Source organism: Heterodontus francisci, unplaced genomic scaffold (assembly GCF_036365525.1).
Source record: "Heterodontus francisci isolate sHetFra1 unplaced genomic scaffold, sHetFra1.hap1 HAP1_SCAFFOLD_1887, whole genome shotgun sequence".
Classification (NCBI taxonomy): Eukaryota; Metazoa; Chordata; class Chondrichthyes; order Heterodontiformes; family Heterodontidae; genus Heterodontus; species Heterodontus francisci.
In genome coordinates, this window is record NW_027140375.1 from 348 (window position 1) to 23,041 (window position 22,694).

A 22,694-nucleotide genomic window follows, 5' to 3' on the forward strand; every position below is an offset into this window, starting at 1 on the left:
AGCTCCAGTGTATGGGAGACCCCAACCAACCATTTCTTCCCCCCCCCCCCCCCCCCCCATCCTTCCCCAGCCACACGCAATTGCCCCATTCTCTTCAACACTGCCCAAATGTTCATACAAACATTAGAATAATGTGTGTAAATACTGAACAAAACAGACAGTGGCTGAACAGCTGCATTATACATTTATAATCTTGTAACTGTGCATATTTCCTGCCATTTCTCCCAGAAGCTTGGCTTCTGGTACTGACACCACTGAATTTCATCCTGCTGCAGTCTTTCCATTTGCTTTACACACCATTTCTTTTAACCTTTTATGACATATATATATATATATATTGTAATCATGTTGTCAATGTTCAAGTACTTCAGCTTTCCTTTCTATTAGCTGTGAGTTGTGGAATGAGCTTGGACTGAATCTGCTTAATGAACCAGGCCACATAGCCCAAGTTGTCCACAGTTCACTGAGCATCAGCAATGTCATTTAAATAAAGCAGCGAGAAATCGAAAAGGCCCTACTGCACTCTTTTGGGGCTGATGGACTGGGGAAAGGTTTACATTGCAGCACATGCCACTTTATGACATGATGTTGAGACAAGATGAAAGTCATCTAAAATCGCCAAAAATATAAACTTTCTTAAAATAACAATTCTTATTGCAAGAACTGTCCTAATTCATTTTGCTAACACTGGTTTATATTTATTGTTATCCAATGTGAAAGGTAGTTTTGTCTTTAATTAGGCTGCGTAATCTTTTTCATGGAATGGAGGAGAATGCTCCTGCTAGATACATCGTATACTGCAGTCTCATCAAGGTGGCAACGTATTGCAATGCTATTCAATACATTCCTTCTGATCTTGACCAGGTGAGTCACTGTGTCTTCACATGCTTTACTTCTCTGTAATTCCGAACATATGAATTAGGAGCAGAAGTAGGCTATTCGGCCCCTCTAGCCTGCTACGCCATTCAATAAGATCTGTGTGCCTCGAATTCCACAGTCCCATCTACCCCTGATAACCTTAGATTTTTGTTAGACAAAGGAATCAATCTACTTCTGTCTTAAAACTATTCAGTGACCCTGCCTCCACCACCTTCTGAGGCAGACAGTTCCAAAGTCTCTCAACCCTCTGAGAGAAAAGATTTCTCCTCATCTCTGTCTTAAAAGGGCAACCCCTAATTTTAAAGCAGTGCCCCCTGGTTCTGGACTCGCCCATAAGAGGAAACATGCTTTCCACATCCACCATGTCCAGACCATTCAGGATCTTATAAACGTCAATCAAGTCTCCCCTCTTCGAAACTCCAGTAAAAACAAGCCCATTCTGTCCAACCTTTCCTCATAAGCGAACCCGCTCATTCCAGTTATTAATCCAGTTAGTAAAGCTCCTCTGAACCGCCTCCAACGCATTCGCATCCTTCTTTAAATATGGAGACCAAAACTGCACACAGTATTTGAGATGTGGTTTCACCAATGCCCTGTATAACTGAAGCATCACATCCTTACTTTTATTCTCTATTCCTCTCGTAATAAAGGATAGCATTCCATTAGCCTTCTTTATTACTTGCTGTACCTGCATACTAACTTTTTGTGACTCATGCACTAGAACACCTAGATCCCTCTGCACCTCGGAATTCTGCAGTCGTTCTCCGTTTAAGTAACACTCTGCTTTTTTATTCTTCCTGCCAAAGTGAACAACTTCACACTTTCCCGCATTATACTCCATCTGCCAGATTTTTGCCCACTCACTCAACCTATCTAAATCAGTCTGCAAGCTCCTTGTGTCTTCACAACATACTTTCCTACCTATCTTTGTGTCATCTGCAAATTTAGCTACCATGCCATCGCTCCCCTCATCTAAGTAATTGATATAAATTGTAAAATGTTGAGGCTCCAGCACAGACCCCTGCGAGACTCCATTGTCACATCCTGCCAATCAGAAAAGGAGCCAGCTATGCATACTCTGTTTTCTGCCAATCAGCCAGCCAATCTTCTATCCATGCTAATATGTTACCCATTCACCATGAGCTCTTACTTTGCACAATAAACTTTTATGTGGCACCTTGTCAAATTCCTTCTTGAAATCTAAGTACAGTACATCAAGGGGCTCCCCTTTATCCACTGCACATGTTACTCCTTCAAAGAACTCCAATAAATTGGTTAAACATGATCTCCCTTTCACAAAGCCATGCTGACTATTCCCGATTACCTTGAGTTTTTCGAAGTGCCCAGCTATAGCCTCCTTAATGATGGATTCTAACACCTTCCCCATGACAGACTTCAAGTTAACTGGCCTATAGTTACCTGTTTTCTGCACCTTCCCCGCACCGCCACCCCCCACCCCCACATCTTGAATAGAAGGATTATATGTGCTATTTTCCAGTCTGATGGAACATTTCCACAATCTAGAAAATTTTGAAAAATTAACACCAATGCCTTGACTACCTCATTAGCCACTTCTTTTAAGACCTTAGGATGAAGCCCTATCGACCCGCAGCTCCATCAGTTTGGTCAGTACTGCTTCCCTGCTGATTGTAATTTCACTAAGTTCCTCCCTTCCTTCCACCTCCTGATTTACAGCTATTACTGGAATGTTTTTTGTATCCTCGATAGTGAAGACAAACAAAATGTTTGTTCATTTCATCCATTTCCTTATTATCTACTATTAGTTCCCCATTCTCACTTCTAGAGGACCAACACTCAATTTACTTTTTTCCTTTTTAAATGTAGAAACGCTTGCTATCTGTTCTTACATTTCTAGTTAGCTTCCTCTCGTACTCTAATTTCTCCTGATTAACCTTTTAGTTATTCTCTGCCATTCTTTGTATTCTGACCAATCATCTGGCCTGCTACTCATCTTTGTGTGCAATTATATGCCTTTTCCTTAAGTTTGATTTCTTTAACTTCTTTAGTTAACCACGGGTGGTGGGTCCTCCCCTTAGAATTTTCCTTTATAGTAGGAATGTACTTATCCTGAGTATTCTGAAATATCCCCTTGAATGTCTGTCACTGATTCTCTATTGATCTATCTCCTAGCCTAGTTCATTAGTGCCATTCGCTGCTTGGGCTTTGGGGTTTGTGTGTGCAAGGTAAGGAGGGGAGAAGTTGTTCCAGGCCATTCTCAATATTGCTGCAGTTCTCTTGCTGGCAGAGCATTTGGCTTAGTGTCCCTTGCCAGCCTGAGGCAGATTGGGGTTAGTTTCACTGAGTGTGCTAAATTATGTACATGCACTTCGTAGCTTTGCTTATTAGTATATTGTGCCACCAGTGGAGGAAACTATATGGCTGCCTGATGTCTCTTGCCAGTCTGAAGCAGATTGAGCACGGTCAGTGAAACGAATCTCAATCATCTATCTACATGCACTTTGTAACTTTGCTGGAGGAACCTCTATGGCTATTTTTGACAGTCATCTTTGACATTGTCATTTATACTGGGGCGGAATTGTTCATGGATGAATGGTTCATTTACTGTTGCACAAATCTACCCCCCCACTTGCCGGTACTTTGGTTTTATATCAGTATGTTGTTACGACCAGGTGAGGAAGGGGTCTCAGGCTCCCCTTTCGCCCCTTCTCTGGTTTGACCGTAACAGGGTTTATTCTTTTAACAGTGATTTAACTTACCACCTCAGGGAGCACTTGCTGCTGTTCCTCTAATAATTGCAAATGACCCCATCGGACAGGTTTTCTTGAGTTTAAACAAGAAAGATGTAAGTTTATTAACCTTATTCTAAACCGGTTAAAATTACCAAAATATGCGATGCATCCATGATCGCGTTCACACGAGGGGCACACACACAGAAATAGAGGGAAAAAACAGAGTTGGGAGGTTGGAGTAGAGTCCTTAATAAAATTGTAATTTAAATACTGAGTCTGTGTCTTTAGTTGAAATTAAATCTTGAAGTCCTTGCTGGGCCACGTGCACAATTTGGGCTTGCTTCTCTGGTTCCAGAAGGCCGAAGAGGCTGCTACCTGACTGGACCAGACGACGTGTCGGGTTCGGGTCAGGTCGGGCCAATCTTCCGGGTCCAGCTTTCAGGCTCTGGTTAGGCCCGGGTTGGGTCGGGTCAGACGCACACGTGAGTGCTTTGCTGGTAAGTATTGAAATTAAAAAACTTACCTGAGCTGGGAGTCCGGGACGAAACTGAGTCTGCGCAGTGAATGAGTGATGTCACTATGACGTCATCACGCATGCGCTGCAGCTTCGTAGAGCTTCCCAGTCGAAAGGTAAGTAAAGGGATGGTCGGGCTCGGGGCAAAATTGGAGGGGATCGGGTCCGATGTGGTTCGGGTCGGATTCTTTTTCCCGGCCTGAGCAGGCCTGTCCTCTCTGTTGCTGACTGAGGGTCTGTAGATTTGAAGTTTGGCTGCAGCTGAGGCTTCCCTTGGACTTTGCTGGAGAGAGATGTTCCTTCCCTGGAGTTCAGTTACTGTCTGACTTCTGCGTCATCACTCTCAAATTTCCACTGTGGCCCAAACAGTTATGTGATGTGACCACCTCTTTATGTTTGAGAAACAAGTTTCTGGAAGGGTTTTTTGAACTAAAGTTCTCCTCTCAAGCTGTTCAAAAATACTTGGCCAGGGGGTTTGGCTCTTTCATAGTCAATGGGTGTCGATGGCTTTTGACGATCAACATTGACAAAATCATTCTAGGTAATTCAATTAGGGAATATCTCCATTGTTCTGGCTAGACTGGGTAATCACCTCTGTCCCCAGACTGATTCTTTTAGTTTTTTCACATGTAAATTCATGGCCATCTTGGCTGCTAGTAGTTCTGTTTTCTTTTAAAGGTTGTTTGTAACAATGTCCAGTAAAAAGTCTCAGGCAAAGTTCCATTCGGTGAAATTAATATTTCCAGGTGACGTGGGGTTTCCGTTACAATGTGATCAATTACTGGAAAAGATTCATTATCTTTGTTGCTGGTTTGATGAGCAGCCCCAAGGTAAAATGTAGAGATTTCTCTCAGGCTGCCATTGCTCCTACTTTGGCCCTTTGGTCTATATGATGGATACAATGGCAAAGATCAGTGAATAAGAAGTTAATGGTTTTTATCTAGGTTCGCAAATGGATATCGGACTGGAACCTCAGTGTAGACAAGAAACACCATGTACTGCGATTGCTTTATGAAGCACTGGTGGACTGCAAAAAAAGGTATCTGCATGTTTTGAATTTAGTTAAGAAAAATGAATTAATTACAGGAGTCATTGCCCTTGACAGTTTTCTAACCTCGAAACTTTTGAGGTATTTGTGGGTAAATGGAGTCAAGATACAGAGCCATTGTGGAACAGTCTTGAGGGGGCCGAGTGGCCTACTCGTCTTCCTATATTGCATTATCTGTTAAACTATTTGAATAAATTACCAGTTGAAAGATACTTTTCCAATAATTGCTATATTTTGAATGTACTTGCACAAGGACTTCACTGTGGAAGTTCTGCTCGATGTATCCTGCATTCTTACAGCAGCTTACTCTGTCCATTGTAAATGTAAAGGGTGTTAATATTGGAAGCAGGTGCTGTGTGCAGCCATTGGCAGGAAACAAAGCACCATCAGGCTAGCTGTCTGGATGTCATAACTTTTCCATTGGGCCTCTGAGATGCAACTGCTGTTTTATATTCTCACAGAAATGGTCTCCTGTGTTTCTGATGACTTTTCCTTTGCAATCCCTTGCTCCAAGCTTTGCAAGTTCCTGCCCATGATGACATTGAGCTGCTCAAGCTCTGCCCTTATTTAGAGCCAGACTGTTCACAGTTGATGTTGGGAAGCACTTCTTCACACACAAAGGGTAGTGGAAATCTGAAATACTCTGTCCTCCAAAAAGCTTTTGGGGGGTGGGGGTCAGTTGAAAATTGTAAAACCAATTGATTGTTTTTTTTTGTTAGGCAAGGATAGTTAAGTGTTACAGAACCAAGGCAGATAAATGGAGTTAAGATGCAAATCAGCCATATTCTAATTAAATGGCGGAACAAGCTTGAGAAGCTGAATGGCCTACTTTGTGCTCGTTCCTTATTTAATGTCTCGCTATCCTTTCTGGGTTGCTAGGCCCCTTCTGCAAACCATGTACCCGTAGTACAAAATCCACAATTCATATCTCTCTCTCTCCCACGTGCACCCCAATCCAGTATCAACATTGAAATGAGAATGAAGATGCCAGAAGAGAGCCAAGTTTAAAAAAAATAAAATAAAATAAAATGCAAAGTGAAGATTGAAATGATTTTGCCCTTGGAACTCTTGTAACACATTAAGGTTTAATAGGATTGAGGTGATGGCCTTTGGGACTGTTTAGCTGCTTGCCATTCTAAAGCTTTTTGTAGGTAAATATTGAAATGCACCTGATCATCTTAGAATTTTCTTTACAATAGTGAGTTTTTAAAAAAAAAAATGCAAAGAAGACACAAGGATTCTTGAAAATAATCTGAAATATAGAGAAGTCACAAAGACTAGATAGGAACACGCTGTTTTTCATTTAACAGAATTATGTGCAAGACAGGCTTTCATTTCATGGCCTAGAGTCTGTTGGATTGCAAACCTTTGTTTAATGTGTTCCTCGAAATAGCTCAGAAGGTTGTAACACTTCAACCATCATAAAGATACCACTTAATTTTTTTTGATTTTCCTGTTTATTGTGGATGCACATTCTCATTAGCATAGATAAATATATACCAGTTGTAGCCTGACCAAATAGAGGTCCAAACCTTCAAAGAAGCTGGTCCTGGGACAGTGTGTGTAAAACATCTTCCAACCTAAACAGTTCCATGCAGATACGACCTGCGTGATCAAATCCTCGAAATTGCAGTATGGCAGGAGGTTCACCAATCCATCGCATCTATTTAGGTGTTGGTCAATTGAAGCTACCTACTCTAATCACGTTCCACTTTCCCTAAATTGTTTTAAATTTTTATCCAAGCCCCTTTTATCTATAGTCTACCCTTGTGATAAAGCATTCTAATTTCCCCTTTCATTCGTTTAGTGATAATCCTGACTTTTATGCCCAGTTGCCATCAATTCACTATCAAATGGGAACAATTTATTACCTGTTAAAACCTTTCATATTTTTACCCCTGACCCCATTAGTTTTAGGAGACAGACTGTTTACTGATTAATTCAATCTGCAAAGTGCATTAAAATTGAAACTTCCACTTACTGTGTAAATTAAGTGATCAGATAAAATGAGGTTGGGGGGAGAGGGGGTCAAGATCCTTGATGATGCTTATTATGGAGACTGCAGTTTCCCTAACTCAGAGCTCTATCACAGTGTCTCTTTATTTGGAATAAAAACAAGAAATGCTGGAAATATTCAGATCTGGCAGCATATGTGGAGAGAGAAGCAGAGTTAACGTTTCAGGTCAGTGACCCTTCATCAGAACTGGCAAAGATTAGAAATGTAATTGCTTTTAAGCAAATAAAGCAGGGGTGGGGCAAGAGATAACAAAAGTAAAGGTGTTGATAGGAAGGGGTCACAGAGAATAACTGACCAGAAGGTCATGGCGCAAAGGCCTGATGAAGGGTCACTGACCTGAAACGTTAACTCTGCTTCTCTCTCCACATATGCTGCCAGAGTTGTTGAGTATTTCCAGCATTTCTTGTTTTTATTTCAGATTTCCAGCATCTGCAGTATTTTGCTTTTGCTCTTTATTTGAAAGATTGGACATCTGTGTATTCCAGAAAGGCTTGGTTGGTCTTTGAACGAAGCATAATCCCTCTTTTTAGATTGGACAACGGGGTTATCAAGAGGGTGTGATGGTCCAAACTAACAAGTGTGAGAATCACAAAGTCAGAGGAGGTGCAGTATGAGACAATCTCAGTACAGTGTGAAATCTCCAGGTGCAAAGTTTTTCCCACTCATTGAGAGCTGGATTGTCAAAGACCTAGGAGCAAACTGCACCCACCCTTTCTACTGTGTATTGATCGGGGACAAAATTAGAAGGTAAAACTGTATGTTGCTTGCATTAGCATAGAAATTTTTTTTTATTCATGAGACACGAGCATTGCTGGCTAGGCCATCCCTAATTGCCGTAAGGTGGTGGTGAACCGCTGCTGTCCAGTAGGTACATCCACAGTGCCCTTCCAGGATTTTGACCAGAGACTGAAGGAATGCGATATATTTCCAAGTCAGAATGGTGTGTGACTGGAGGGCAACTTGCAGGTGCTGGCTTTCCCATGCATCTGCTGCCCTTGTTCTTCTCAGTGGTAGAGGTCGCTGGTTTGGAAGGTGCTGTTGAGGGAGTCTTGGCGAGTTGCTGCAGTGCATCTTGTAGATGGTGCCACACTGCTACCGGTGGTGCAGGGAGTGAATGTTTAAGGTGGTGGATAGGATGCCGATCAAGTAGCAGGCTGCTTTGTCCTGGATGAGTTTTCGAGCTGCATACATCCAGGCAAGTGGAAAGTATTCCTTTTCACTCTTGACTTCGGCCTTGTAGATGGTGGACAGGTTTTGGGGAGTTGGGAGGTGAGTTACTCACTGCAGAATCCCAGCTTTTCAAGGTATCTTGCAGTGTTATGAAAGTGCTTCTGTTTTTTATTAAATATTTTTTGAGGATTCATATTTAAATTTTGGAAGTGGATTAATTTTTTAGAAGATTAAAGATTTCATAGATGCTGGACTTTGTTTTTGTTGAAAAGACTCCTTGGACTTCTATTTTTTTTTTACAAGGGTCACTGAGAGGTCTTGTTTGAAAACAACCTTTACTGGCTGTCACATGCCTTAAGCTCCCTGGGGAAGATGCTTACAGAGAAGTGACATGTCAAGATTTATGAGGGTCAGGAGGTTCTGACTGGCTGTGGTTTAGAGTCTGAGATATTGTTTTGGTTCAGTTGGGGTGTGGACGTTGTTTGAAAGCAGTTGAAAATCAACCTGCCAAGAAAGAAAACCCCAGCTCATCTTTCCTGCACCTCTCTGAGAGGCCCAGTGTGTCAACTCCTTTTTCCTCTTGTCTTTGGGGAAAAAAAGGCTCTGCGAAACCAGAGTATGCTAGCGGAAGCCCCGATGCCGTATTTCTCCTGGAAAGCTTACCAAGCTATTTCTTGACATCTCCAGAACGCACTGTGTCTGAAAAGATCCCAGTGACCCATCACCGTATACCCAGATACCAGACCAAAAGGGACAACTGGCATCTTTCCATATTGTTGTTCTTCAAGAATTAGCAAGTATTTGGCCAAAGTATTTTTGTCTTTTTTTTGTACCAGAGCTCTGCAGAGAGAATTTCTTTATTTTTTTCAGTATTTGTGTGTGGGGGATTTAAAATAGGAACTTTCATATTTCAATCTGTGTTGTGCTTTGCTTTGTTACTGGATAAGTCTTGTTTTTATAATAAACTGATAATTTTGTTATTAAAGAAAACTGGTTGGTGTATTTTCTGGGATAAACCGTATCCCAGGGATAAACATGATTGACTGTATCAGTAACTGGGTAAACATTTAAATATATGTTGTGACCTGTGGAGCAGTTGAACTAGAAAAGACAGTGCACTTCTCCCACCTCAGTAGTAACACCAGTCATAGTATTTATATGGCTAGTCTAGTTAACTTTCTGGTCAGTGGTAACCCCCAGGATGCTGATGGGGATTCAGCCTTGATAATGCCATTGTACATCTTGGGGAGATGATAAGATTCTCTTGTTGGAGGTCATCATTGCCTGGCACGTGTGCGGTGTGAATGTTACTTGCCACTTATCAGCCAAAGCCTGAATGTTGCCCAGGTCTTGCTGCAAGCAGGCATGGACTGCTTCAGATTCTGAGGAGATCCTAATGGTACAGAACACATGCAATCATCAGTGGACATCCCCATTTCTGACCCTCTGATGGAGGGAAGGTCATTGATGAAGCAACTGAAGATGGTCGGGTCTAGGACACTAACCTGAGGAACTCATGCTATGATGTCCTGGAACTGAAATGAATGGCTTTCAACAACTGCAACCATCTTCCTTTATGCTAAGTATGACTCCAACCAGTGGAGAGTTTTCCCCTTGATTCCCATTGACTTCAATTTTGCTAGGGCTCCTTGAAGCCATACTTGGTCAAATGCTGCCTTGATGTCACTCTCACCTCACCTCACCTCCTGGAATTCAGCTCTTTTTGTCCAGGTTTGAACCAAGGATGTAATAATGTCTGGAGCTCAGTGGCCCTCGTGAAACCGAAACTGAGCATCAGTGTACAGTTTATTGCTGAGTAAGTGCCGCATGATGGCACTGTCAGCGAGACCCCATCACTTTGCTGATGATTGAAAGTGGACTGATGGGGCAGTAGTTGGCTGGATTGCATTAGATTTGCTTTTTGTGGACAGAACATACCTGGGCAATTTTCCACTTTCGTGGGTAGATGTCAGTGTTGTAGCTGTACTGGGACAGCTTGGCTCGGCACGGGACTAGTTCAAGAGCACAAATCTTCAGTACAACAGCTGGGATGTTGCCAGCGCCCATGACCTTTGCAGTATCCAATGCCTTCAGCCATTTCTTTATCATGAGGAGTGATTCAAATTGGCTGAAGACATCTGTGATGCTGCGGACCTCAGGAGGCCAAAACGGATCATCCACTCTGCACTTCTGGCTGAAGGTGCAAATGCTTCAGAAGCTTTGTCTTTTGCACTGACATGCTGGCTCCCCCATCATTGAGGATGGGATTGTTTGTGGAGCCTCCTCATCCAGTTAGTTGTTAAAATGTCCACCAACATTCATAACTGGCTGAGGCAGGACTGCAGAGCTCTAATCTGATCTATTGCTTGTGAGATTGCTTAGCTCTGTCTATCACATGCTGCTTCTGTTTAGCATGTATGTAGTCCTGTGTTGTAGCTTCACCAGGTTGATACCTCATTTTAGGTATGCTTGGTGCTGCTTCTGACATGCTGTCCTACATTTCTTATTGAACCAGGGTTGACTACTGGCTTGATGGTCGAGTGAGGGATATGTCAGCCCATGAAGTTACAGATTGTGGTTGAATGCAGTTCTGATGGCCCACAGGGCCTCATGGGTGCCCAGTCTTGAGCTGCTAGATCTGTTCTGAATCTATCTCATTTAGCACAGTGGTAGTGCCACACAACACGATGGAGGATGTCCTCAGTGTGAAGATAGGATTTGATCTTCACAAGAACCATGCGGTGGTCCCTCCTACCAATGTTGTCAGATGCATCTATGACTGGTAGATTGAGGATGAGCACAAGTAAGATTTTCCCTCTTGTTGGTTCTGTCTGCACCTGCCACAGGCCCAGTCTAGCAGATCCTTCAGAACTTGGTTAATATTGGGGCTACCAAGCCATTTTTGGTGATGGACATTGCAATCTGCCATCCATAGTATATTCTATACCCTTGCTACCTCAGTACTGCTTCTAAGTGGTGTTCAACAAGGAGGAGTACTGATTCACCAGCTGTGGTAGGTGGTAATCAGGAGGTTTCCTTCCCCATGTTTGACCTGATGGCATGAAACTCCATGGGGTCTGAAGTCCATGTTGACTCCCAGGGCTACTCCCTCCTGACTGTATACCACTGTGCCACTACCTCTGATGGTCCTGTCCTGCCCTGGGACAGGAGCATACCCAGGGATGGTGATGGAGGAGTGTGGGACATTGACTGTAAAGTTTGATTTGGTGAGGATGACTGTCAGGCTGTTGCTTGACTAGTCTGAGGGACAACTCTCCTAATTTTGGCACAAGACCCCAGTTAGTGAGGAAGATTTTACAGGGTCATTTGGGTTGGGTGTGCCTAGTTCAATGCCAGATGGTCCGTCTGGTTTTATTTTTTTTTTAGTAGTGGTTTGATAGTACTGAGTGGCCTGCAAGGGCATTTCAGAGGGCAGTGCACCTGGAGTCATGTGTAGGCCAGACTGGGTAAGGATGTCAGATATCCTTCCCCAAAGGATATTAGTGAACCAGATGGGTTTTTGATATTCTGGTAATTTCATGATCATTACTGAGACGAGCTTTTTATTCTAGATTTATTAATCAATTGAATCAATAATTCATAAGAGGTGAATTACAGAAACTCAAAGCTGGTGTCTCTCGGTCAATGTTTTTCAGGGATAGAAAAGCTGATAAACGTGTCTGGGTTCATTGCCTTAATCTTTTAACTAGTTGGCTACATCTGGTTGCCTAAGAAAAACCTATAAAATCAACAATCCCTGTTGGTTCTTGAACTTCATTAAAGATGTCGTCCCAATAAACACTCTGTAGGTGAAAATTCTGGAAATAATGTTACCTATTTCTACTTACTGTTTTGATTTTTGCATTTGATTTTTGAATATGTATTTGATTTACATATGGAATAACCCAGCATGTGGTGTTTTGCAAAACAGTTACACATCAAAGGGTTGAAATAAGAGCAAGCTGAGCAGCTTATCGCTCTCATCTCGTGCCCAAGATGCGTTGCTTTGTTTGAACACAATCCAGAATATCTTCCTGTAGATCATATAGAAACGTAGATCATGGCGAAAGGGCAGCAATTCCGTCCTTAAGTAGGAATGTTGCCTTACAAATCAAATTTGCCGCAACTTTTTAAAGGCTATTTTACCCAAAAGTTTTCCAGGTGTGAACACTCTCTTCCTGTTTTTGGTTTTCAAGCCCTATGGTGCTCTGGTGCCGTGACATTACCAGGCTACCCACAATAGGAGGGAGAAAGAGTTTGGTACCTGCATTGCTGCAGACCTTTTTCACACTGCAGTTAAGCGTTTACAGTTGAGTCTGAAAGCCCAGCTGTTGGGATTTTACACTGCAGTTCCCAGCGTGGTCAGGCGTAATCTGACTGTCGATACACCAACTTTAATTGATTTTCTTGATTTGATGAGCAATGATATTATGCTGAACTACATCATTGACTCAATATTGTTGCGGAACTTGCATGACCACTTTCTTTTTGCCATTGTTTCCTGGCACATTGGGTTGAATTTTTAGAGGTGTTCTTCTGTCTACACCTATCACTTGTGTATGAAGACTGCTGAGGTTTGTATTTCCTTGAGTATAGAAGATTAAGAGGTCGTCTAATTGAGCTCTTCAAGATGTTTAGAGAATTTGATAGTTTCTCTGTACCTACCGTATTTCCTCTTGTGGGGTAAGTTCTGAACAAGGGGCGTAACCTTAAAATTAGAGCTAGGCTGTTCAGGGGTGATATCAGGAAGCACTTTACACAAAGGGTGGTGGAAATCTGGAACTCTCTTCCCCTGTTCTCTTTTTCCGCCCCGCCCGCCACCAAAAAAAAGCTGTTGAGGCTGCAGGTGATTTGAAAATTTGAATTTCAAAACTGGGATTGATAGTTTTTTATTAAGTATGGGTATTAAGAGTTACCGAACGAAGTTGAGTTGCGGCTCAGTTAGTAGCACTGTTGCCTTTGAGTCAGAAGGTTGTGGGTTTAATTTCCACACTAGGACTTGAGCACACTATCAAGGCTGGCACTCCAGTGCAGTACTGAGGGAGTGCTGTAGTGTCTTTCAGATGAGATTTTAAACCCAGGCGCTGACTGCCCTTGAAAGATCCCCTGGTACTATTTGAGACGAGCAGGGGAACTAACCCTGGTCTCCTGGCCAATATTTATCCTTCAATCAACATCATAAACAGATTATCTGGTCATTATCACATTGCTCTTTGTGGGAGCTTGCTGTGTGCTAATTGGCTGCCATATTTCCTACATTACAACAGTGACTACACTTCAAAAGTACTTCATGAGCAAGACAGAGCTTTGTTTGGGATGTCTGGTGGTCATGAAAAGACTTGCATTTATATAATGCCTTTCAAGGCGGGTAAATGGAATGAAGATGCAGATCGACCATCATCTAATTCAGTAGAGAAACAGTCTCAAGGGGTTGAATGGCCTGCTGCTGTTCCTGTGTTCCTAAGTATGAGTGCAAACTACCTACCTAAAGTTAATTGGCCAACACCTGCCCCTGTAAGAAACCAGTTTCAGGTGATAAAATTTGATAAATTAAATCAATCTAATGATTAAAATCTGACCATTGCTGAAAGCAGCAGTGTAATTTAAGATTATCTGCAGGGTGTAGTCGTGTCTGGAGAACAATTCCAAATCACTCTCCTCTATTGAATGCAGAGTCCAGATTTCAGTCCTTTCCCAGTAGGGATGCTTTCTCTGTGTTTGTGTTCACGGCCAGTCAATGTTGCTTTGTGCTGTTTTGGGTCACTGTCAATTGGAAGTACGATGATAAACATTCATGAACTAACTCTGAAGAGTTATGAATAAACAAACTTTGTCTTTAAAAAATGAACCTTTATTTTTAAAAGTGAACAATGGTCCAAAATGGCTGTTGAAGAAAAATGGGGATTAGCCATTTATTCAAACAATCTGACAAAGACACAAGACAAATCTTGAAAGCCAGAGGGCATGTTTGCTGACAGTACAACAGCTCGGTGGCACAGTACTAGCGCATGCGCGAATGCAACCTCATCGACTGAAACGTCACTGTACGCGACGTCTCAGGCAGCTACCAGTAATAAAGATGGCACTACTCAATTTGACACCATAAAGAATTAAACCCAAACCCCTGCATTGGCTTCGTTCGCTGCCTCCATTCCACCTCCAACAGTACCCCGCTCCCTCCCGCCATCGCTGCTTCTGTTCACTGCTCCATCCTGCGCCCGTCTGCTCACTCTCAGCCTCGCCGCTTCCTCTGCCCCCCCTCCCCCCCCATCTGGCCCCATGGCCGCTCGCTTGCCACTACACCCACCCACCCGCCACCGGTCACTCCACATGTTGCCCCGTCACCCCCTCAGCTGCTGCCTCGTTACTTCCCTCCCTCCCCCTCCCCCCCCCCCCCCCAAAAAAAAACCCCGCCGCTCGCATCCTGCCCCCCACCACTTTTCGGTGCGGCGCAGTGGGAAGCGAGTGGCCGGGGGGGTTTGGAGGGGTTGGTGGGTGGAGATGGGAGCGAAGGGGTGAGTTGTCGGCACGAGGAAACTGAAAGCGACGGTTGAGGCAGGGATGGTGGAAGGGAACGGGATACCGTTGGGGAATGGAGGCAGAGATCACATCCAATACGTCTCACATCATTGTGTGGTGACGTCGTGCGCGCATGTGCAGATTCCTACTGGCAAGATGGCACACGTATGGATGCACTAATGATGTCGGCGATCGTTCTGCGTTATCAGGAGACGCTGAATGCCGAAAGGCGTTAATGAAACCCATCTCTCACCTATTCTAGCAGCATTCCAGAATTGAATGTCGTCTCCTAAAACAAAGGAGGTGTGAAGTAGTCACGACCTGAGCCATAGTGTGATCACCATGAGAAAGAAACCAGAGTGTTAACAGGAGTTGAGAGATGACACTGTTTTACTTAAAACACAGACAGGCAGAGAGAGAGACTGGCCCAGAAGGTGAAGCTACTTGTAATAGCTGGCATTCCAGCAAGCCAGAAAGCAACTACCTGCTGAAAAAATCCGACATCTACATTATACAACAGTGAGAGAGCTGGAAGTGACCCACCATCTTCAACAGAATCTATAACTGCCTGCAACTATCTGGACTTTGAGTCTCGAGAATTCAACAGGTTTATCGTAACTCTTCTCCCCCACAAAACCCACCTTTCTCTTTCCCTTCTCTTTCGTGTGTGCATGCATGAGTGAATGAGGTTGCGTCAATTTCAGGATAAGGTTTATTGATCAATAAACAATTGACTTTTTAAAACCTATGAGAAAACCTGTTGCTGTCTGGTTATTTGAAAAATAAAACACCAAGGGGATAAACTCTAATACAAATAAACTTGCTGCGGTCAGATGGGGAGTTGAACAGTGAGAACCACTCATGTCACACCATGTGGCCATAACAGTCGCATCCTTTTTTATTTTACCACCTGTTCAGCCAAAGCCAATTTTTGCCTCGAAGTATTTAAATCTAAAGGTGTTCAGTCCTTCTGACTTTGTGGGCTGTCCTGATGTGATCCATGGTGGGTAGGGGGGAGGGTGCTGTCTATCAGGTTTAATTTCCATATTCTCATGCACTTGCACATATTTGAAGTTGCTGGTATCAATTCACCTTGGTTTTTTCATTAAGGAATTCTGTGAGGCAATGGTACTTTTTAAAAAGAAAACCCTTTCCAAAACCCTTATGCTTGCAAAATAAGAAATGTAAGCTCGTGTAGAAGCAGAATGCTTGGGTCTTGAATGGGATTACACGGCTCGGTACTCCTGTGACACTAGACTGCAGATTAAACTCCCCTGCTTTAACTTCCATTCAACTATTTGGGGTTTAGTTCCGTGTAACTTTTTCTTCTAAACTCTGCTTGCTGCATATGACAATATTCCTGGCAAGAAATCTGCTCTGAAAACCTCAACATTACTACAGTGTTGATGCCATGTTGAAGCTATCCTGCCCGATCTTTCAAGAGGATAGGGACAGTTGGTATTTGAAATGGTTCTGCTGGTGATTCTTAATGCCCGTCAATATGTAAAGTTTCTGCTGTTGGGTTATTATGCTGACAGCCCATTGATGTCCTGCTTCATTTGAAATGTTGCCTGTCTTTTGTCTGTGAGGAGAGGTCAGGGAAGTGGTGTTAGCTCTCTTAAAGAACCAGCACAGGCACGATGGGGCAAATGGCCTGATTCGGTGCTTTATAGTCTTGCTAAGTCATTATATAGTTTATTTTTAAATCTCATTACAATGATATTTTAGAGTGTGGAAGTGTCAAATCACTATCCCAAATTAAAAACTGACCCAGTTCGTAATTCTCATTTTAATTTCGTTCCGTGTCTCTCGAGGGATGTTGTCACTTCCTATAAAATTTGATGTATGCGCTCTTATATTTTTTCACTTTGTTGTTTTGATCTTTTTAATCTTTTGATCTGCATACTTAAACCAACATCTTAAACCCCAGCTGGGTAACATAGAACACAATTTATGCCTTCTGTAGTTTGTTACAGTCTGCCATGTCAGATTCCAGGACATTTTGATCTGGTTTCCTTGAAAGGCACTGCAAAATGGCAACCCTAGATTATAACAAATTTGATGCATTAATGTGCTGGTTTTAGCAGAAGGAGATAAATTTGTATTTTCATTTTAATCAACAGAAGTGCCACTTTTTTCTTTTGTAAAACAGCTGCAAATCCTATTAACTTGCTTTGAAGGAAGATGTTACGTGACTTGAATGTCACGTTGAAGTATGAATTAGCTGCATGGCATAGGAAGTGACTCAGCAAGTCTGAAAAGTACACAGGAAAGTGGTCTTATTTCTTGTGATTTTAAAGGCTGAACCTTTGCATGCTTACAGATGTTTTGCCAAATGAATAATGAGGCAAGATAACAAGTGTGCACTGAAATGAGCAGACCAGTCATGCACTTAAAGAACTTTTGATTCAGTTTTCTGGTGCCACGACTATCTAAATCAATAAAACTAATTTTAAAAGATAGTGTCATTGCTTTGTGCTATTTTTCAAGTGCCTCAATTCACTGAGTGATCAGATTAATGTGAAGCAAATAATTGCATTGATTTCTTTGTCCTGTTGAGTTTGCCTCACATGGTTCTTACGAGCCTCAACCAACATAATTGAGTTCATTCAGAATTATTTTAAAATCTGATTCTTTCTTCCTCTATATTAATGGATGCTTAAAATCAAACCTTTGTTTACAAAATGATTTTTACTCATTGCGTGGTAAAATTCTTGTAGATCAAATCCTACTTTTAAAAAAAAAACTACCTTTTTAAATACAAGTGTTTCTAGCTCACAAAGCTGCCTGTGCTTGGGTTACAGCAGTAACTTGTTAATCCAGTCACTGGTTCTGGGTGTGAACGGGGTCTTTCATGCATCAGCTTGCAATAGTATTGAAAAAATGAGGTGATCTTGGGGCTTGAACGCAGTGTAGATTACAACTGTGGCATACATATATTCTAGTAATCTTTCGAGGACCTTTAGGAACTTATGCATTTTATTCCAAGAAAGATTTTATTCTTGCACAGTGGTACCAATGAAATCACACAGGTGGTTGCCAGGCTTAAAAAGATGTCTTGTTTGACATGGGGGTTGACTACATTGTCATTCTCTAATGCTTCTCTGCTGTTGTGGGTGGGACTGCTCTCACCTGGTTCCATTCTTATCTATCTAATCATATCTTCTATGATTCTCTTCTCTTCCTGCTCCTGCATTGATACCTCTGGTGTCCCTCAAGAATCTATGCTTGGGCCTCCACTATTTCTCATCTATGTGCGGCCCGAAAGCACAGCATTATTTTTCACATGTATGCTGATGATGCCCAGCTCTAGCTCATCACCACCTCTCTCGACACCACCAGCCCTCTCAACTGCTTATCCAACGTCCAGTACTGGATGAGCAGAAATTTCCTCCAATTAAATATCAGGAAGACTAAAGCCATTGTTTTCTGTCCCCACTCTGAACTGTTGCCCCAGCTACTGACTCCGTCCCTCTTCCTGGCAACAGTCTGAGCTGCTGCTTCTTAGGTAGTCCCTCGGGAACGAGGATGACTTTCTTCCACTCGGGTTGTGGGTCCTTAGGTGACTGAATAGTCCAATCCTGATACTCCAGGTCCAGAAGATTCATTTTGAGGTGGTGGAAGATGCCTATGTGTGGGTTCTTTTAACGTGGGGTGGCTGTTGCACACCGACTACCACACGGTCTGAGCAAAGCAAGGTCTTTGTCCGATGGCAGGGACGGGCGATACGATTGGATAACAGGCTCTGCTACATGGACGGGGACTAATACATACACATGGCCAACATGTCCAGCTGGTGAGCCTGGATGCAGGCCATGTGAACCTGTGTCAGTGTGTTCTTGAAGGGGTAGCTGAAAGCCTGCTCCAAGGGCTCCTGTGACAAGGACAAAGGACCAGCCTTTGCAACCTTGGTGTCGCATTTGACCACGAATAAGCTGCCGATCATATATTCGCTACATCACTAAGATTGCCTAACTCCACCTCTGTAACATCGCCCCAGTCTCCGCTCATCTGCTGAAACCCTCAATCATGCCTTCGTTACTTCTAGACTTGACTATTACACTGCAGTCCTGGCTGGGTCCTACACTCTACTCTCTGTAAATTTGAGGGCCGTCCAAGACTCTGCTGCCCCTGTCTTAACTCGCACCAAGTCCCATTCATCTATCATTCCTGTGCTCCCTGACCTACATTGGCTCCTGGCCAAGTAGCATCTTGATTTTAAAATTCTCATTCTTTTCAAATCCCTCCAGGGCCTCACCCCTCCCATTCTCTGTAATCTCCTCTAGCCCCACTACCCACAAATATCTGCACTCTTCGGATTTTGGCCTTATGAATATCTCCAATTTTAATCGCTCCAGCATTTATAGAGATACAGCACTGAAATGGGCCCTTCGGCCCAACGTGTCTGCGACAGCCATCAACCACCCATTTATGCTAATCCTACATTAATCCCATTTCCCCCTCTCATCCCCAGCTTCCCTCTATTCTCATACCACCTACCTACACTAGGGGCAATTTACAGTGGCCAATTTACCTATCAACCTGCAAGTCTTTGGCATGTGTGAAGAAATTGGAGCACGAGGTCACAGGGAGAACTTGCAAACTCCGCACAGGCAGTACCCAGAACCGAACCCGGGTCGCTGGAGCTGTGAGGCTGCGGTGCTTAGATTTTTTTTTTAGATTTAGAGATACAGCACTGAAACAGGCCCTTCGGCCCACCGAGTCTGTGCCGACCATTAACTACCCATTTATACTAATCCTACACTAATCCCATATTCCCCTACCACCTACCTATACTAGTGACAATATATAACGGCCAATTCACCTATCAACCTGCAAGTCTTTTGGCTGTGGGAGGAAACCCACGCAGACACAGGGAGAACTTGCAAACTCCACACAGACAGTACCCAGAATTGAACCCGGGTCGCTGGAGCTGTGAGGCTGCGGTGCTAACCACTGTGCCGCCCTAGATTGATAGCATTGATAGCTGCACCTTCAGTTGCCCAGGCCATAAGCTCTGGAATACCCTCCCTACACCCCTCTCGCTTTCCTCCTTTAAGACATTCCTTAAAACCTCCCTCTTTGACCAAGTTATTGGTCATCTGACCTAATATCTCCTTATGTGGCTCGATGTCATATTTTGTTTTATAATGTTCCTGTGAAGTGTCTTGGGACGTTTTAATTATATTAAAAGTGCCATACAAGTGCAAGTTCAAAATTTGCAATAAGCTAGGGCTAAAGAGCTGTAAAGGAGTTTAAACAAATCTGTTGCTCTCTTCTAATATAAAAACAAGGTGCTAGAAATACAGGTCTGTGACATTAACTGTTTTTCTCTCTCCACAGATGCTGCCTGACCTGTATTTCAGCATCTGTAGTATTTTGCTTTTATATTACTGTTGCTCTATTCTTTTCCCCTTAGTCACATTTCCTTAAGCTCCAGTGCTTTAAAATACTGTAACTTACACCTGTAAGGATTCAAGTCTATTTCAACAGCCCCTGTATTACAGCTTTTATAGAGTGTGTTATATAGTATTAAAAACAAGTGTAGTTCCCATTTGCTGCCCCTAGATTTTCGTCAATGTACTGTAGCTTGAAACCACAATATTCAATTTTTCTTGTATTACGTTGATTTATTTCACTATTTGGTATAAAATTAGCTGGATTTTTTGCCATGTGTATCTTGCTATTCTGCCGTCACTGTATGTCAGCAATATCCCACAGATTTTGACAATATTCAGCTGATCAGAGCGAGCCAGCATAGATTTGTAAAAGGTCAGTCATGCATGATCATCCTGATTTGAATCTTTTGAAGAGGTACTAAAGCAGCGGATAGGGGAATGGTCTATGGATGATATTCGTATGGCCTTCCAGAAGGCATTTGATAAAAGTCCCTCACAGGAGACTGTTAGCTAAAGTTGAGCTCGTGGATTTGAAGGCAAATTATTGACTTGGTTACGAGATTGGCAGAGCAGCAGGAGACAGAGAATAATGTACTCTAAATGGCAGGATGTGACTAGTGGTGTTTGACAGGAATCTGTGTTGGAGTCTTAAGTATTTGCTATATTAATGATTTAGATGATGGGATAGAAAGCCACATATCCAAGTTTGCCGATGGTACAAAGATAAACGGCATTGTAAGTGATGTAGATGGAAGTGTTAAAATTAGAGATATTGATAGTTTAAGTGGACAAAACTGTGGCAGATGGATTTCAATAAAGGCAAGTGTGAGGTCATCCACCTTGGATCTAAAAAGGAGATATCCGAGTGCTTTCTAAATGGTAAAGCTAGAAGCAGGGATGTAATGCTGGAACTGTATAAAACGCTGGTTAGACCACAGCTGGAATATTGCGTACAGTTCTGGTCACCACATTACAGGAAGAGCATAATTGCTCTGGAGAGTGTACAGAGGAGATTTGCAAGAATGTTGCCAGGGCTTGAAAGTTGCAGCTATGAGGAAAGATTGGATTGGTTAGGGTTGTTTTCCTTGGAACAGAGGAGGCTGAGGGGTGACTTAATTTGAGGTGTACAAAATTATGAGGGGCCTAGATAGAGTAGACAGGAAGGACCCGTTTCCCCTAGTGGAGAGGTCAATTACTGGAGGGCACAGATTTATGGTGATTGGTAGAAGGATTCGAGGGGACATGAAGAAAAACCTTTTCACCCAGAGGGTGGTGGGTGTCTGGAATTCACTGCCAGGAATGGTGGTGGAGGCAGAAACCCTCAACTCATTTAAAAGGTATCTGGACATGAACCTGAAGTGTTGCAACCTGCAAGGCTACTGACCAGGTTCTTGAAAGTGGGATTAGATTGGGCAGCTATTTTTTTGGCTGGTGCAGATGCGATGGGCTGAATGGCCTCCTTCTGTGCCGTAATTTTTCTGTGGTTTCTATGTCCAGACAGACTTGGGGAGCCATGTACGTAGATCATTAAAATGTTATGGACAGGTACAAAAACATTTTTTATGCATTCATGGGATGTGAGCATCGCTGGCAAGGCCAGACTTTATTGCTCATTCCTAATTGCCCTTGAGAAGGTGGCAGTGAGCTGCCTCCTTGAACTGCTGCAGTCCATGTGGTGTAGGTGCACCAACAGTGCTGTTGGAGAGTTCCAGGATTTTGAACCAGTGGCTGTGAAGGAACTGCGATATATTTCCAAGTCAGGATAGTGTGTGACTTGGAGCAGAACTTGCAGGTGGTGGTGTTCCCATGCGTCTGCTGCCCTTGTCCTTCTAGGTGGTAGAGGTCGCAGCTTTGGAAGGTGCTGTTGAAGGAGCCTTGGTGAGTTGCTGCAGTGCATCTTGTAGATGGTACACACAACTGCCACCGCCGACGGGGGAGCGAGTGAATGTTGAAGGTGGTGGATGGGGTGCCAATCAAGCGAGCTGCTTTGACCTGGATGGTGGCGAGCTTCTTGAGTGTTGTTGGAGCTGCACCCATCCAGGCAAGTAGAGAGTATTCCATCGCACTCCCGACTTGTGCCTTGTAGATGGTGGACAGGCTTTGGGGAGTCAGGAGGTGAGTTAGTCGCCGCAGAATTCCCAGCTTCTGACTCGCTCCCAATATTTATATGGCTGGTCAGTTAATTTTCTGGTCAATGGTAAGCCCCGAAGATGTTGATGTTGGTGATTCAGTGATGGTAATGCTGTTGAATGTCAAGTGGAGATGATTAGAATCCCTTATTGGAGATGGTCATTGCCTGTCACGTGTGGCACAAATGTTATTTGCCTCTTATGAGCCCAAGCCTGAATGTTGTCCAGGTCTTGCTGCATGCAGGCATGGACTGTTTTAGTATCGGAGGAGTTGTGAAAGGTACTGAACACTGTGCAATCTTCAGCGA

General features: G+C 43.1%; 1 protein-coding gene across 1 annotated transcript in view; it reads left to right on the forward strand.

Annotated features, from left to right (window-relative positions):
• The first annotated feature begins 727 nt into the window (after positions 1-727).
• The window catches only part of LOC137359390 (eukaryotic translation initiation factor 3 subunit M-like), a 38,789-nt gene continuing 16,822 nt past the window's right edge, over positions 728-22,694 (forward strand). The window contains exons 1-2 of the mRNA XM_068025372.1: positions 728-864; positions 5,049-5,143. Of these exons, the coding sequence (XP_067881473.1) occupies positions 763-864; positions 5,049-5,143 (197 nt within the window). The 5' untranslated portion in view covers positions 728-762. The remainder of the gene's footprint in view (positions 865-5,048; positions 5,144-22,694) is intronic.